This window comes from Schistocerca gregaria, chromosome 8 (assembly GCF_023897955.1).
Source record: "Schistocerca gregaria isolate iqSchGreg1 chromosome 8, iqSchGreg1.2, whole genome shotgun sequence".
In the NCBI taxonomy this organism is placed as follows: Eukaryota; Metazoa; Arthropoda; class Insecta; order Orthoptera; family Acrididae; genus Schistocerca; species Schistocerca gregaria.
In genome coordinates, this window is record NC_064927.1 from 509,509,385 (window position 1) to 509,527,526 (window position 18,142).

The 18,142-nt window shown below is 54.4% G+C and overlaps 1 protein-coding gene across 2 annotated transcripts in view; it reads left to right on the forward strand.

Annotated features, from left to right (window-relative positions):
• LOC126284826 (flotillin-2) overlaps positions 1-18,142 on the forward strand; it is a 357,637-nt gene that overhangs the window by 265,477 nt on the left and 74,018 nt on the right. For both annotated transcript variants that reach the window (XM_049984046.1, XM_049984047.1), the window contains one exon: positions 2,031-2,263. In XM_049984046.1, the coding sequence (XP_049840003.1) occupies positions 2,031-2,263 (233 nt within the window). The remainder of the gene's footprint in view (positions 1-2,030; positions 2,264-18,142) is intronic.

The window sequence follows — 18,142 nt, forward strand, 5'->3', positions numbered from 1 at the left end:
AACAAAAGAAAAAACAAAGGTTATCGAATGTAGACGAATTAAATCAAGCGATGCTGAGGAATTAGATTAGTAAATGAGACACTAAAAGTAGTAGACGAGTATTACTGATCTTACAGCAACGTAACTGACGATGTGCGAAGTAGGGAGGATGTAAAATGCATACTAGCAATAGCAAAAATACGCTTCTCAAAAAGAAAAATTGTTCACACGAATATAAAAATGTGTTATGAAGTCATTTATGAAGGTACTTGTATGGAGTGTAATTTTGTACAGAAGTGACATGTGGGTAATAAACAGTTCAGACAAGAAAGAACAGGAGACTGTTTGAAAGTTAGATGGGTGGATTGAATAACTAATTAAGAGATACTGAATCGAATTGAAAAAAAGACTGTTGCTGCAGAACTTCAGTAAAAGAAGGGATTGGTTGATATTACATATTCTGAGGCGCCAAGGAGACGTCAATTTGGTTATGGATGGGAGTGTTGCGGAGGGGGGAGGGGGGAGAGAAGGTAAAATTATAGAGGGAGAGGAAGGCTTGAGCGTGGGTTTCTTCTTATTCTTCTTCTCCTTGTACCTTCACCCCCTCCCTCCTCCTCCTCCTCCTCCTCCTCGTCTGTTCCCGTTTCACCGTTGTCGGTATTGTTACGTGGGTTTTGGCAATGCTAATGACAGTTGGTGGCCGGATGCCCTATCTGTCTCCTCCATTCACCCCCTCCCCCTGCCCCCTGCCGGGACTGAATTTCTGTACCCCTATCTATGTGCGTCTAGAGTAAATCTCAAGTTCAAGTATGAGAACGTTTTCTAAATGTTTTCGCAGCGCTTATCTGAGGCGGGACGTTGGTACCAGCCTCGTATTCACGTGAAAACCATAACCAGGTTGGCTGACTGATCAGCCCTCGTCGCTAATCGCGATCGGGCGAAGGTCGGCACGTCGAGTCGTGGAAGCGGCGCGTTAACGCGCTCCGCTGCCCGTTTGGGTTCTCGAGTACAGCCTGCAGGTTCAGAATGGTTGTTGTTGCTGTAGCTATGCAGAGATGAAGAGGGTAGACTAGTGTGGAGGACTCGCACTGAAGACCGCGTCATCAACAGCTACAACAAGAGGATGATCCTCTGGCCGATGCACAGTCCAATAAGTCTAGAGAGAATGGGTTAATAAAAATATAGAACAATTTTTTAATGCTTCACGTGTTCTGCAGTCCCCTCCCCCCTTTCCCCACTTGAGTAGAACGCACAGAACGTTATACTGCCACGTGAAACTGTCCGATAAGTTCTGCTTTGACGTGGTGTTCAACTCGCGCGCCACGTCGGTAGGAGTGTCGGTTATGTTGCCAATGCTTTCGCCGTACTTGGGAGTTTCTGCACTTTGTCGTTTTGTGATAGGTTCGTAATGATAACACCAAGTCGCGTCGTCAGTGACGATTTTATTTACAGAAAAGAATTTCAGTCAAGTCTTGGCAGGCGTGCACGTGTCATTGTTTTCGTTCTGGAGTCGAGGTGTCCGAGACAAACTGTGCACACGCTTTTCTCTTCTTCGAATTATGCTGGAGAATGTACTGAGCAGACGGTTAAGAGATGTTACTCCATTGTGATTTGTGAAACAAGCACGTCGAAACAGTCGGGTTGCACGTCCACTTTTTACCACTGCCTGCTCACAACTGACTGGTCGAATGCACATCTGTTGTTTACAGTTTTCAGTTCGAGCTGCCATCGCAATTACTTCGGTGACATTGTTTATAAGCCAGAAATAAAATGAGCCTCGAAACATGTCGGATGGACGGCATGTGACATTTGATTTTATTGTATCAAAAAACTACTTTAACAATATAAAATTTGCAGCTTCTCGAGCCATCCAGTGCCACTAAATAGCTCCCCAAAATTGCGCTGAACACAAGATCACTACAAACTCTACGAAAAGTCTATTGTATACTGTCTCCTGTGCTTTAGCTGCAGGCCAACTACGGCCTGCTGCAGACAGCCCAAGTGTAGAAAGAGTTGGACACAGTGAGTGAGGCAGTGACGTGATGTTGCAGGAACTCTTACCGTCGAGGAGGTGTACAAAGACCGCGACCAGTTCGCGTCGCTGGTGAGGGAGGTGGCCGCGCCTGACGTGGGCCGCATGGGCATCGAGATCCTGTCGTTCACCATCAAGGACGTGTACGACGAGGTGCAGTACCTGGCGTCGCTGGGCAAGGCGCAGACGGCCGCCGTCAAGCGCGACGCGGACATCGGCGTGGCGCAGGCCAACCGCGACGCCGGCATCCGGGTGAGTCCAGTCCTTCGACACGTTGCAGCCGTCTCTCGAGCGTCAGTGTTGGGCGTGCCGACTCCGCGGGGCCGAACGCTCGGACACGGTGCGACTCGGACACACGGCGCGTGTGACTGGAGCTGTGGGCCTTGACTGGCTCGCAAACCACATGTCTCGATTCCGCAGCTCGCGGTCTGTTGGTCCTCAGAGCACACGGTTTAGAGGGAGTCCCCCTTACATTCATCACGCGGAGACGACTCGTGCACACAGCGCGTGTGCCTGGAGCTGTGGGCCGTGACTGGCTCGCAAACCACATGTCTCGATTCCGCAGCTCGCGGTCTGTTGGTCCTCAGAGCACACGGTTTAGAGGGAGTCCCCCTTAAATTCATCACGTGGAGACGACTCGGACACACGGCGCGTGTGCCTGGAGCTGTGGGCCGTGACTGGCTCGCAAACCACATGTCTAGATTCCGCAGCTCGCGGTCTGTTGGTCCTCAGAGCACACGGTTTAGAGGGAGTCCCCCTTAAATTCATCACGTGGAGACGACTCGGACACACGGCGCGTGTGCCTGGAGCTGTGGGCCATGACTGGCTCGCAAACCACATGTCTCGATTCCGCAGCTCGCGGTCTGTTGGTCCTCAGAGCACACGGTTTAGAGGGAGTCCCCCTTAAATTCATCACGTGGAGACGACTCGGACACACGGCACGTGTGCCTGGAGCTGTGGGCCATGACTGGCTCGCAAACCACACGTCTCGATTCCGCAGCTCGCGGTCTGTTGGTCCTCAGAGCACACGGTTTAGAGGGAGTCCCCCTTAAATTCATCGCGTGGAGACGACTCGGACACATGGAGCGTGTGCCTGGAGCTGTGGGCCCTGACTGGCTCGCAAACCACATGTCTCGATTCCGTAGCTCGCGGTCTGTTGGTCCTCAAAGCACACGGTTTAGAGGGAGTCCCCCTTAAATTCATCACGTGGAGACGACTCGGACACACGGCGCGTGTGCCTGGAGCTGTGGGCCGTGACTGGCTCGCAAACCACATGTCTCGATTCCGTAGCTCGCGGTCGTTGGTCCTCAGAGCACACGGTTTAGAGGGAGTCCCCCTTAAATTCATCACGTGGAGACGACTCGGACACACGGCACGTGTGCCTGGAGCTGTGGGCCGTGACTGGCTCGCAAACCACATGTCTCGATTCCGCAGCTCGCGGTCTGTTGGTTCTCAGAGCACACGGTTTAGAGGGAGTCCCCCTTAAATTCATCACGTGGAGACTACTCGGACACAGGGCACGTGTGCCTGGAGCTGTGGGCCGTGACTGGCTCGCAAACCACATGTCTCGATTCCGCAGCTCGCGGTCTGTTGGTCCTCAGAGCACACGGTTTAGAGGGAGTCCCCCTTAAATTCATCACGTGGAGACGACTCGGACACACGGCACGTGTGCCTGGAGCTGTGGGCCGTGACTGGCTCGCAAACCACATGTCTCGATTCCGCAGCTCGCGGTCTGTTGGTCCTCAGAGCACACGGTTTAGAGGGAGTCCCCCTTAAATTCATCACGTGGAGACGACTCGGACACAAGGCACGTGTGCCTATAGCTGTGGGCCGTGCCTGGCTCGCAAACCACATGTCTCGATTCCGCAGCTCGCGGTCTGTTGGTCCTCAGAGCACACAGTTTAGAGGGAGTCCCCCTTCAATTCATCACGTGGAGACGACTCGGACACACGGCGCGTGTGACTGGAGCTGTGGGCCTTGACTGGCTCGCAAACGACATGTCTCGATTCCGCAGCTCGCGGTCTGTTGGTCCTCAGAGCACACGGTTTAGAGGGAGTCCCCCTTAAATTCATCACGTGGAGACGACTCGGACACACGGCACGTGTGCCTGGAGCTGTGGGCCGTGACTGGCTCGCAAACCACATGTCTCGATTCCGCAGCTCGCGGTCTGTTGGTCCTCAGAGCACACGGTTTAGAGGGAGTCCCCCTTAAATTCATCACGTGGAGACGACTCGGACACACGGCACGTGTGCCTATAGCTGTGGGCCGTGCCTTGCTCGCAAACCACATGTCTCGATTCCGCAGCTCGCGGTCTGTTGGTCCTCAGAGCACACGGTTTAGAGGGAGTCCCCCTTAAATTCATCACGTGGAGACGACTCGGACACACGGCACGTGTGCCTGGAGCTGTGGGCCCTGACTGGCTCGCAAACCACACGTCTCGATTCCGCAGCTGGCGGTCTGTTGGTCCTCAGAGCACACGGTTTAGAGGGAGTCCCCCTTAAATTCATCACGTGGAGACGACTCGGACACACGGCGCGTGTGCCTGGAGCTGTGGGCCATGACTGGCTCGCAAACCACATGTCTCGATTCCGCAGCTCGCGGTCTGTTGGTCCTCAGAGCACACGGTTTAGAGGGAGTCCCCCTTACATTCATCACGCGGAGACGACTCGTGCACACAGCGCGTGTGCCTGGAGCTGTGGGCTGTGACTGGCTCGCAAACCACATGTCTCGAATCCGCAGCTCGCGGTCTGTTGGTCCTCAGAGCACACGGTTTAGAGGGAGTCCCCCTTACATTCATCACGCGGAGATGACTCGTGCACACAGCGCGTGTGCCTGGAGCTGTGGGCCGTGACTGGCTCGCAAACCACATGTCTCGATTCCGCAGCTCGCGGTCTGTTGGTCCTCAGAGCACACGGTTTAGAGGGAGTCCCCCTTAAATTCATCACGTGGAGACGACTCGGACACACGGCGCGTGTGCCTGGAGCTGTGGGCCGTGACTGGCTCGCAAACCACATGTCTAGATTCTGCAGCTCGCGGTCTGTTGGTCCTCAGAGCACACGGTTTAGAGGGAGTCCCCCTTAAATTCATCACGTGGAGACGACTCGGACACACGGCGCGTGTGCCTGGAGCTGTGGGCCATGACTGGCTCGCAAACCACATGTCTCGATTCCGCAGCTCGCGGTCTGTTGGTCCTCAGAGCACACGGTTTAGAGGGAGTCCCCCTTAAATTCATCACGTGGAGACGACTCGGACACACGGCACGTGTGCCTGGAGCTGTGGGCCATGACTGGCTCGCAAACCACACGTCTCGATTCCGCAGCTCGCGGTCTGTTGGTCCTCAGAGCACACGGTTTAGAGGGAGTCCCCCTTAAATTCATCGCGTGGAGACGACTCGGACACATGGAGCGTGTGCCTGGAGCTGTGGGCCCTGACTGGCTCGCAAACCACATGTCTCGATTCCGTAGCTCGCGGTCTGTTGGTCCTCAAAGCACACGGTTTAGAGGGAGTCCCCCTTAAATTCATCACGTGGAGACGACTCGGACACACGGCGCGTGTGCCTGGAGCTGTGGGCCGTGACTGGCTCGCAAACCACATGTCTCGATTCCGTAGCTCGCGGTCGTTGGTCCTCAGAGCACACGGTTTAGAGGGAGTCCCCCTTAAATTCATCACGTGGAGACGACTTGGACACACGGCACGTGTGCCTGGAGCTGTGGGCCGTGACTGGCTCGCAAACCACATGTCTCGATTCCGCAGCTCGCGGTCTGTTGGTCCTCAGAGCACACGGTTTAGAGGGAGTCCCCCTTAAATTCATCACGTGGAGACTACTCGGACACAGGGCACGTGTGCCTGGAGCTGTGGGCCGTGACTGGCTCGCAAACCACATGTCTCGATTCCGCAGCTCGCGGTCTGTTGGTCCTCAGAGCACACGGTTTAGAGGGAGTCCCCCTTAAATTCATCACGTGGAGACGACTCGGACACACGGCACGTGTGCCTGGAGCTGTGGGCCGTGACTGGCTCGCAAACCACATGTCTCGATTCCGCAGCTCGCGGTCTGTTGGTCCTCAGAGCACACGGTTTAGAGGGAGTCCCCCTTAAATTCATCACGTGGAGACGACTCGGACACAAGGCACGTGTGCCTATAGCTGTGGGCCGTGCCTGGCTCGCAAACCACATGTCTCGATTCCGCAGCTCGCGGTCTGTTGGTCCTCAGAGCACACAGTTTAGAGGGAGTCCCCCTTCAATTCATCACGTGGAGACGACTCGGACACACGGCGCGTGTGACTGGAGCTGTGGGCCTGGACTGGCTCGCAAACGACATGTCTCGATTCCGCAGCTCGCGGTCTGTTGGTCCTCAGAGCACACGGTTTAGAGGGAGTCCCCCTTAAATTCATCACGTGGAGACGACTCGGACACACGGCACGTGTGCCTGGAGCTGTGGGCCGTGACTGGCTCGCAAACCACATGTCTCGATTCCGCAGCTCGCGGTCTGTTGGTCCTCAGAGCACACGGTTTAGAGGGAGTCCCCCTTAAATTCATCACGTGGAGACGACTCGGACACACGGCACGTGTGCCTATAGCTGTGGGCCGTGCCTTGCTCGCAAACCACATGTCTCGATTCCGCAGCTCGCGGTCTGTTGGTCCTCAGAGCACACGGTTTAGAGGGAGTCCCCCTTAAATTCATCACGTGGAGACGACTCGGACACACGGCACGTGTGCCTGGAACTGTGGGCCCTGACTGGCTCGCAAACCACACGTCTCGATTCCGCAGCTGGCGGTCTGTTGGTCCTCAGAGCACACGGTTTAGAGGGAGTCCCCCTTAAATTCATCACGTGGAGACGACTCGGACACACGGCGCGTGTGCCTGGAGCTGTGGGCCATGACTGGCTCGCAAACCACATGTCTCGATTCCGCAGCTCGCGGTCTGTTGGTCCTCAGAGCACACGGTTTAGAGGGAGTCCCCCTTAAATTCATCACGTGGAGACGACTTGGACACACGGCACATGTGCCTGGAGCTGTGGGCCATGACTGGCTCGCAAACCACACGTCTCGATTCCGCAGCTGGCGGTCTGTTGGTCCTCAGAGCACACGGTTTAGAGGGAGTCCCCCTTAAATTCATCACGTGGAGACGACTCGGACACACGGCACGTGTGCCTGGAGCTGTGGGCCATGACTGGCTCGCAAACCACACGTCTCGATTCCGCAGCTGGCGGTCTGTTGGTCCTCAGAGCACACGGTTTAGAGGGAGTCCCCCTTAAATTCATCACGTGGAGACGACTCGGACACACGGCGCGTGTGCCTGGAGCTGTGGGCCATGACTGGCTCGCAAACCACATGTATCGATTCCGCAGCTCGCGGTCTGTTGGTCCTCAGAGCACACGGTTTAGAGGGAGTCCCCCTTAAATTCATCACGTGGAGACGACTCGGACACACGGCACATGTGCCTGGAGCTGTGGGCCCTGACTGGCTCGCAAACCACACGTCTCGATTCCGCAGCTGGCGGTCTGTTGGTCCTCAGAGCACACGGTTTAGAGGGAGTCCCCCTTAAATTCATCACGTGGAGACGACTCGGACACACGGCGCGTGTGCCTGGAGCTGTGGGCCATGACTGGCTCGCAAACCACATGTCTCGATTCCGCAGCTCGCGGTCTGTTGGTCCTCAGAGCACACGGTTGAGAGGGAGTCCCCCTTAAATTCATCACGTGGAGACGACTCGGACACACGGCACATGTGCCTGGAGCTGTGGGCCCTGACTGGCTCGCAAACCACACGTCTCGATTCCGCAGCTGGCGGTCTGTTGGTCCTCAGAGCACACGGTTTAGAGGGAGTCCCCCTTAAATTCATCACGTGGAGACGACTCGGACACACGGCGCGTGTGCCTGGAGCTGTGGGCCATGACTGGCTCGCAAACCACATGTCTCGATTCCGCAGCTCGCGGTCTGTTGGTCCTCAGAGCACACGGTTTAGAGGGAGTCCCCCTTAAATTCATCACGTGGAGACGACTCGGACACACGGCACATGTGCCTGGAGCTGTGGGCCCTGACTGGCTCGCAAACCACACGTCTCGATTCCGCAGCTGGCGGTCTGTTGGTCCTCAGAGCACACGGTTTAGAGGGAGTCCCCCTTAAATTCATCACGTGGAGACGACTCGGACACACGGCGCGTGTGCCTGGATCTGTGGGCCATGACTGGCTCGCAAACCACATGTCTCGATTCCGCAGCTCTCGGTCTGTTGGTCCTCAGAGCACACGGTTTAGAGGGAGTCCCCCTTAAATTCATCACGTGGAGACGACTCGGACACACGGCACATGTGCCTGGAGCTGTGGGCCCTGACTGGCTCGCAAACCACACGTCTCGATTCCGCAGCTGGCGGTCTGTTGGTCCTCAGAGCACACGGTTTAGAGGGAGTCCCCCTTAAATTCATCACGTGGAGACGACTCGGACACACGGCGCGTGTGCCTGGAGCTGTGGGCCATGACTGGCTCGCAAACCACATGTCTCGATTCCGCAGCTGGCGGTCTGTTGGTCCTCAGAGCACACGGTTTAGAGGGAGTCCCCCTTAAATTCATCACGTGGAGACGACTCGGACACACGGCACATGTGCCTGGAGCTGTGGGCCATGACTGGCTCGCAAACCACACGTCTCGATTCCGCATCTGGCGGTCTGTTGGTCCTCAGAGCACACGGTTTAGAGGGAGTCCCCCTCAAATTCATCACGTGGAGACGACTCGGACACACGGCGCGTGTGCCTGGAGCTGTGGGCCCTGACTGGCTCGCAAACCACATGTCTCGATTCCGCAGCTCGCGGTCTGTTGGTCCTCAGAGCACACGGATTAGAGGGAGTCCCCCTTAAATTCATCACGTGGAGACGACTCGGACACACGGCACGTGTGCCTGGAGCTGTGGGCCGTGACTGGCTCGCAAACCACATGTCTCGATTCCGCAGCTCGCGGTCTGTTGGTCCTCAGAGCACACGGTTTAGAGGGAGTCCCCCTTACATTCATCACGCGGAGACGACTCGGACATACGGCGCGTGTGCCTGGAGCTGTGGGCCGTGACTGGCTCGCAAACCACATGTCTCGATTCCGCAGCTCGCGGTCTGTTGGTCCTCAGAGCACACGGTTTAGAGGGAGTCCCCCTTACATTCATCATGCGGAGACGACTCGTGCACACAGCGCGTGTGCCTGGAGCTGTGGGCCGTGACTGGCTCGCAAACCACATGTCTCGATTCCGCAGCTCGCGGTCTGTTGGTCCTCAGAGCACACGGTTTAGAGGGAGTCCCCCTTACATTCATCACGCGGAGACGACTCGTGCACACAGCGCGTGTGCCTGGAGCTGTGGGCCGTGACTGGCTCGCAAACCACATGTCTCGATTCCGCAGCTCGCGGTCTGTTGGTCCTCAGAGCACACGGTTTAGAGGGAGTCCCCCTTAAATTCATCACGTGGAGACGACTCGGACACACGGCGCGTGTGCCTGGAGCTGTGGGCCATGACTGGCTCGCAAACCACATGTCTCGATTCCGCAGTTCGCAGTCTGTTGGTCCTCAGAGCACACGGTTTAGAGGGAGTCCCCCTTAAATTCATCACGTGGAGACGACTCGGACACACGGCGCGTGTGCCTGGGGCTGTGGGCCATGACTGGCTCGCAAACCACATGTCTCGATTCCGCAGCTCGCGGTCTGTTGGTCCTCAGAGCACACGGTTTAGAGGGAGTCCCCCTTAAATTCATCACGTGGAGACGACTCGGACACACGGCACGTGTGCCTGGAGCTGTGGGCCATGACTGGCTCGCAAACCACACGTCTCGATTCCGCAGCTCGCGGTCTGTTGGTCCTCAGAGCACACGGTTTAGAGGGAGTCCCCCTTAAATTCATCACATGGAGACGACTCGGACACACGGCGCGTGTGCCTGGAGCTGTGGGCCCTGACTGGCTCGCAAACCACATGTCTCGATTCCGTAGCTCGCGGTCTGTTGGTCCTCAGAGCACACGGTTTAGAGGGAGTCCCCCTTAAATTCATCACGTGGAGACGACTCGGACACACGGCGCGTGTGCCTGGAGCTGTGGGCCGCGACTGGCTCGCAAACCACATGTCTCGATTCCGTAGCTCGCGGTCCGTTGGTCCTCAGAGCACACGGTTTAGAGGGAGTCCCCCTTAAATTCATCACGTGGAGACGACTCGGACACACGGCACGTGTGCCTGGAGCTGTGGGCCGTGACTGGCTCGCAAACCACATGTCTCGATTCCGTAGCTCGCGGTCGTTGGTCCTCAGAGCACACGGTTTAGAGGGAGTCCCCCTTAAATTCATCACGTGGAGACGACTCGGACACACGGCACGTGTGCCTGGAGCTGTGGGCCGTGACTGGCTTGCAAACCACATGTCTCGATTCCGCAGCTCGCGGTCTGTTGGTCCTCAGAGCACACGGTTTAGAGGGAGTCCCCCTTAAATTCATCACGTGCAGACTACTCGGACACAGGGCACGTGTGCCTGGAGCTGTGGGCCGTGACTGGCTCGCAAACCACATGTCTCGATTCCGCAGCTCACGGTCTGTTGGTCCTCAGAGCACACGGTTTAGAGGGAGTCCCCCTTAAATTCATCACGTGGAGACGACCCGGACACACGGCACGTGTGCCTGGAGCTGTGGGCCGTGACTGGCTCGCAAACCACATGTCTCGATTCCGCAGCTCGCGGTCTGTTGGTCCTCAGAGCACACGGTTTAGAGGGAGTCCCCCTTAAATTCATCACGTGGAGACGACTCGGACACACGGCACGTGTGCCTGGAGCTGTGGGCCATGACTGGCTCGCAAACCACACGTCTCGATTCCGCAGCTCGCGGTCTGTTGGTCCTCAGAGCACACGGTTTAGAGGGAGTCCCCCTTAAATTCATCACATGGAGACGACTCGGACACACGGCGCGTGTGCCTGGAGCTGTGGGCCCTGACTGGCTCGCAAACCACATGTCTCGATTCCGTAGCTCGCGGTCTGTTGGTCCTCAGAGCACACGGTTTAGAGGGAGTCCCCCTTAAATTCATCACGTGGAGACGACTCGGACACACGGCGCGTGTGCCTGGAGCTGTGGGCCGCGACTGGCTCGCAAACCACATGTCTCGATTCCGTAGCTCGCGGTCCGTTGGTCCTCAGAGCACACGGTTTAGAGGGAGTCCCCCTTAAATTCATCACGTGGAGACGACTCGGACACACGGCACGTGTGCCTAGAGCTGTGGGCCGTGACTGGCTCGCAAACCACATGTCTCGATTCCGTAGCTCGCGGTCGTTGGTCCTCAGAGCACACGGTTTAGAGGGAGTCCCCCTTAAATTCATCACGTGGAGACGACTCGGACACACGGCACGTGTGCCTGGAGCTGTGGGCCGTGACTGGCTTGCAAACCACATGTCTCGATTCCGCAGCTCGCGGTCTGTTGGTCCTCAGAGCACACGGTTTAGAGGGAGTCCCCCTTAAATTCATCACGTGCAGACTACTCGGACACAGGGCACGTGTGCCTGGAGCTGTGGGCCGTGACTGGCTCGCAAACCACATGTCTCGATTCCGCAGCTCACGGTCTGTTGGTCCTCAGAGCACACGGTTTAGAGGGAGTCCCCCTTAAATTCATCACGTGGAGACGACCCGGACACACGGCACGTGTGCCTGGAGCTGTGGGCCGTGACTGGCTCGCAAACCACATGTCTCGATTCCGCAGCTCGCGGTCTGTTGGTCCTCAGAGCACACGGTTTAGAGGGAGTCCCCGTTAAATTCATCACGTGGAGACGACTCGGACACACGGCACGTGTGCCTATAGCTGTGGGCCGTGCCTGGCTCGCAAACCACATGTCTCGATTCCGCAGCTCGCGGTCTGTTGGTCCTCAGAGCACACAGTTTAGAGGGAGTCCCCCTTCAATTCATCACGTGGAGACGACTCGGACACACGGCGCGTGTGACTGGAGCTGTGGGCCTTGACTGGCTCGCAAACGACATGTCTCGATTCCGCAGCTCGCTGTCTGTTGGCCCTCAGAGCACACGGTTTAGAGGGAGTCCCCCTTAAATTCATCACGTGGAGACGACTCGGACACACGGCACGTGTGTCTGGAGCTGTGGGTCGTGACTGGCTCGCAAACCACATGTCTCGATTCCGCAGCTCGCGGTCTGTTGGTCCTCAGAGCACACGGTTTAGAGGGAGTCCCCCTTAAATTCATCACGTGGAGACGACTCGGACACACGGCACGTGTGCCTATAGCTGTGGGCCGTGCCTGGCTCGCAAACCACATGTCTCGATTCCGCAGCTCGCGGTCTGTTGGTCCTCAGAGCACACAGTTTAGAGGGAGTCCCCCTTCAATTCATCACGTGGAGACGACTCGGACACACGGCGCGTGTGACTGGAGCTGTGGGCCTTGACTGGCTCGCAAACCACATGTCGCGATTCCGCAGCTCGCGGTCTGTTGGTCCTCAGAGCACACGGTTTAGAGGGAGTCCCCCTTAAATTCATCACGTGGAGACGACTCGCACATACGGCGCGTGTGCCTGGAGCTGTGGGCCCTGACTGGCTCGCAAACCACATGTCTCGATTCCGCAGCTCGCGGTCTGTTGGTCCTCAGAGCACACGGTTTAGAGGGAGTCCCCCTTAAATTCATCACGTGGAGACGACTTGGACACACGGCACGTGTGCCTATAGCTGTTGGCCGTGCCTGGCTTGCAAACCACATGTCTCGATTCCGCAGCTCGCGGTCTGTTGGTCCTCAGAGCACACAGTTTAGAGGGAGTCCCCCTTCAATTTAACACGTGGAGACGACTCGGACACACGGCGCGTGTGACTGGAGCTGTGGGCCTTGACTGGCTCGCAAACCACATGTCTCGATTCCGCAACTCGCGGTCTGTTGGTCCTCAGAGCACACGGTTTAGAGGGAGTCCCCCTTAAATTCATCACGTGGAGACGACTCGGACACACGGCACGTGTGCCTATAGCTGTGGGCCATGACTGGCTCGCAAACCACATGTCTCGATTCCGCAGCTCGCGGTCTGTTGGTCCTCAGAGCACACGGTTTAGAGGGAGTCCCCCTTACATTCATCACGCGGAGACGACTCGGACACACGGCGCGTGTTCCTGGAGCTGTGGGCCGTGGCTGGCTCGCAAACCGCATGTCTCGATTCCGCAGCTCGCGGTCTGTTGGTCCTCAGAGCACACAGTTTAGAGGGAGTCCCCCTTACATTCATCACGTGGAGACGACTCGGACACACGGCGCGTGTGACTGGAGCTGTGGGCCGTGACTGGCTCGCAAACCACATGTCTCGATTCCGCAGCTCGCGGTCTGTTGGTCCTCAGAGCACACGGTTTAGAGGGAGTCCCCCTTACATTCATCACGTGGAGACGACTCGGACACACGGCGCGTGTGACTGGAGCTGTGGGCCGTGGCTGGCTCGCAAACCGCATGTCTCGATTCCGCAGCTCGCGGTCTGTTGGTCCTCAGAGCACACGGTTTAGAGGGAGTCCCCCTTACATTCATCACGCGGAGACGACTCGGACACACGGCGCGTCTGCCTGGAGCTGTGGGCCGTGACTGGCTCGCAAACCACATGTGTCGATTCCGCAGCTGGCGGTCTGTTGGTCCTCAGAGCACACGGTTTAGAGGGAGTCCCCCTTACATTCATCACGCGGAGACGACTCGGACACACGGCGCGTCTGCCTGGAGCTGTGGGCCGTGACTGGCTCGCAAACCACATGTGTCGATTCCGCAGCTGGCGGTCTGTTGGTCCTCAGAGCACACGGTTTAGAGGGAGTCCCCCTTAAATTCATCACGCGGAGACGACTCGTGCACGCGGCGCGTGTGCCTGGAGCTGTGGGCCGTGACTGGCTCGCAAACCACATGTGTCGATTCCGCAGCTCGCGGTCTGTTGGTCCTCAGAGCACACGGTTTAGAGGGAGTCCCCCTTACATTCATTATGCGGAGACGACTCGGACACACGGCGCGTGTGCCTGGAGCTGTGGGCCGTGACTGGCTCGCAAACCACATGTGTCGATTCCGCAGCTCGCGGTCTGTTGGTCCTCAGAGCACACGGTTTAGAGGGAGTCCCCCTTACGTTCATCACGCGGAGACGACTCGGACACACGGCGCGTGTGCCTGGTGCTGTGGGCCGTGACTGGCTCGCAAACGACATGTGTCGATTCCGCAGTTTGCGGTCTGTTGGTCCTCAGAGCACACGGTTTAGAGGGAGTCCCCCTTACGTTCATCACGCGGAGACGACTCGGAAGCTTCTGGCGACGGTAGTAGGGTCCCGTCGAATATATAAGTGAATTTGATCCAATGAAATTCTCTAGATCCCAAAACAAAGAAATGTAGCTAGCGTTGCTGCCTCTGGATCACGAGGTCCCGACTTCGTTCCCGTCCGGGTTGGGGATTTTCTCTTCCCAGGGACTGGCTGTTTGTGTTGTGCCCATCGTTGCATCCTCCTCATTTGTGACTGTGGCTCGATTGGACTGTACGGGCGATGATGACCGCGCAGTTGAGCGCCCCCCAAACATCATCAACACTGTTTCTACAGGCTTAAAATTCGTACGTTACCTCTGTCGAGACGCATATTCCTTCTCTTGTCCGCAGGCTGCTGATGTGCTGTGCCCGTTATACGAAAAATAATAATTTCAGTATCCGTGAACGTGGTATAAGGCAATAAAGGAAAGTACCGTGTGTAGTTACTAAATGCATCGGCTTATAAAAGTTACATTACAAATAGTGCGATGGAAATGTACAGTAGTTCTTTACATAACATGAAAATTATTTCATCATTCTCACTTTTTAGTAAAACCCTATTAACTACTAGGATCTTTATAACAAGTGAAGTAAAAAACTTGAGACAAGAAAGATTATAGAATATTGTTCTATTAAACTAATAAAGTATCTGAACGCCTTGGAAAACGCGAAGGTCAGCAAAAAAATATTTGCATCCAACAATACATCTTGTGTTAACCAGTCTGCATATCTGCTCACTAGGCAACACTGGTGTAATATATTTCTGGTCGTGTTCTGGATTTTGTCCGCTCCTGAAAGCTTTAATCATAGATGTGCTATTAACTCATATTTGATTATAACAAATTATACAAAGCACAACGCGTTTTTGATAGACACTCAATATTTTATTGCCTCGGAATGGCATACTGTCATAATACACAATGACAGTAATCCTTTAACCACCAACATGACGTTTCTCGCCATTACATTACAACAAATCCTACAATTAACGACTGGTTTTTGGGAGATCCGCAGTTTGTTGTAGTTTAGAAGCGGCATGTATAATAATTACAGGCTTCAATTGCAAGCCAAAATGGCGTCTCGCGACTCTGTACTGAAGAGAGACTGCGTCATCTGACGCAGGTAGCGTTCTTCCGTCACATTGATCAACGTTCAAACGCACGTTCTGACATACTACGTATTGCGCTGCACATTCGGAAAGATGCCCCAACGTATTTTTTTTTTCTTTTTCTTCCACGATATGACGTCGGAAACTCGGCACGCTCGTAGCTCAACGTTCGAATCCACGGTCCGTGTGGCGACGGCTTTTAGAGTCGGCCGCCGTGGTGCTGCTAGAGCGCTGGCAGCTACGAACCTCGGCAGTTACATATTTTGCTGTGGAGAGTGCAGTCTGCTCCTTTACTCTTTTTCCCTCCACACGGCCGTGTTTCTTGTTCGCTTATACCTATAAGAAGTTATTTGTAAAACTGAAAATGTGATTTTTGGGTGGACGTGAATCTCAACTTTTTGATCTGCTTCTAAGAAATATCATTATTGGTGGCGATGTGAGTAAATCGACTTTAATGTATAAATAGAAGCGTGGACTTTGCCATCGGTGCGTTGTCTTGCTGCTGAAGAGGGACGGCAGCCTTTTCAGTAGTTTCAGGGGCCACAGTCAGGATGAGCGATTGATGTGGCCTCGTGTAACATGACCCAAAACGGCCACTCTGTGCTGGTACTGCGAAAGGCTGAAAGCAAGGGGAAACTACACCCGTAATTTTTCCCGAGGGCATGCAGCTGTACGTATCGTTGAATGATGATGGCGTCCTCCTGGGTAAAATTTTTCCGGAGGTAAAATTAGCCCCCCCCCCCCCCAATTCGGATCGCGGGACGGCGACTGCTCAGGAGGATGTGATCACCAGGAGAAACAAAAGTGGCGTTCTGCGGATTGCAGCGTGGAATATTAGAACCCTTAGTTTGGTATGTAAGTTAAAAAAATTAAAAAGGGAAATGGACAGGTTGAACTAAGATATAGTGGGAATTAGTGAAGTTCGGTGGCAGGAGGAACATGACTTCTGGTCAGGTGAATACGGTTATAAATACAAAATCAATTTGTGGTAATGAAGTAATAGGTTTAATAATGAAGAAGAAAATAGAAATGCGGGTGAGCTCCTATGAACAGCATAGTTAACGCATTATTGTAGCCAAGATAGACACAAAGCCAACTCCCACGACAGCAGTAAATGTTTCTATGCCAACTAGCTCCGCAGATACTTAATAGATTGAAGAAATGTATGAGGAGGTAAAAGAATTATTCAGATACTTAACGGAGACGAAAATTGAATAGTCATGGGGAACTGGAGTTCGATAGTAGAAGGAAGAGAAGGAAAAGTAGTAGTTGAATATAGACTGGGGGTAAGGAATGAAAGAGGAATCCGCCTGGTAAAATTTTGCACAGAGCATAACCTAATCACAGCTAACACTTGGTTTAAGAATCGTGAAACAGTATTTATCTGGAATGTAGCCATCTATGTAAGGGAAATGTAGACGATAAACACTTGAAACAGGAAGAGAATAGCTTTTGAAATATGGTGCTACAGAAGAATACTAGAGATTAGGTAGGCAGACGACGCAACTAATGGGAAGGTACTGAATAGAACTGGGGAGAAGAGGAATTTGTGGCACAACCTGATTAGAAGAAGGGATCGTTTGATAGAACACCTTCTGATACATCATGGTACCACCAATTTAGTATTGTAGGCAATTGTGGGGCGTGTAAAAATAGTAGAGGGAGACCAGAACTGAATACAGTACGCAGATTCGGAAGCATATAGGTTGCAGTAGTTATTCGGAGATGAAGAGACTTGCACAGGTCATCAAACCAATCTTCGGGCTGAAGACGACAAAAACGACAGATAGATGACGTTGATGACGATGATGGTGATGCTGATATGTGTCGATTCGCAACGTGCTGTTCAGAAGAGATCTCCACCCCCTCGTGCTCTTAGGGATTTACGGGCAGCCCTGCACGATTCACGCTGTCAGTTCCCCCGAGCACTGCTTCAGACATTAGTAGATTCCGTGCCACATCGATTTGCGGTTACCTTCTGCGTGCTCGCGGGGGCCCTGCGCCATGTTGGGCAGGCACACCAGTTTCTTTGGCTCTTCACTGCACATTTCTTTCTTTGGCTCTTCAGTGCACATTTCTTTCTTTGGCTCCTCAGTGTGTATTTCTGTCCGTAGATCGGTAAAGTTGCCACTGCCCACGCACGTCGCAGGCACATTAAGTTCCGTCTCAAGTGTCTAGTAGTTTCTTTCAGTGTAGCTCTATCTCAGAAACATGTCATCTGAATTTTCTTACTTTCTATACTAACGCTGACAAAATATCTTTCTGTACCCTGAGTATATACTTTATAGCGACCCAGGGTTTCCGTTAGTAGACAGACGGAATAGTGAGTACTCACGTAGTTTAGATGAGTTGAACTATACCTGAAGAAGGCTAAGCTACATACTCTTATAAGGATTTCCTGTTTGTATTAAGGTAGACACGTTATTGATAGTGTATAAAGTCGTTTATGTGTGTCGAAATTTCCTGTTATTAATCCAAGAGACTGTAAAATTTGGTCAAGAGCAGCTGTGACTAGTGGGGTGCGTTAGCAGTTGTGTAGAAACTGGTTTCGCCGGGGCGAATGTAGCTCTGGAGATGATAGGCAATCTGGCGATGCCCTCTCCGGGAGATGCAGGACATAAAGATAGTAACATATTAAAAGCGGAGCAAGAATGAGAAGCTGCGTACACCAGGCAGAGTTTAGAAGCTACACAGGAACTGCAGAGCTTAAGGAGAGTGAGTATGGAAAAGTGGGAAGCGGCAGCTGGCACTAAGGCCGTTAGGAAGAGAAGGCGCTCCGGCAGTTTCA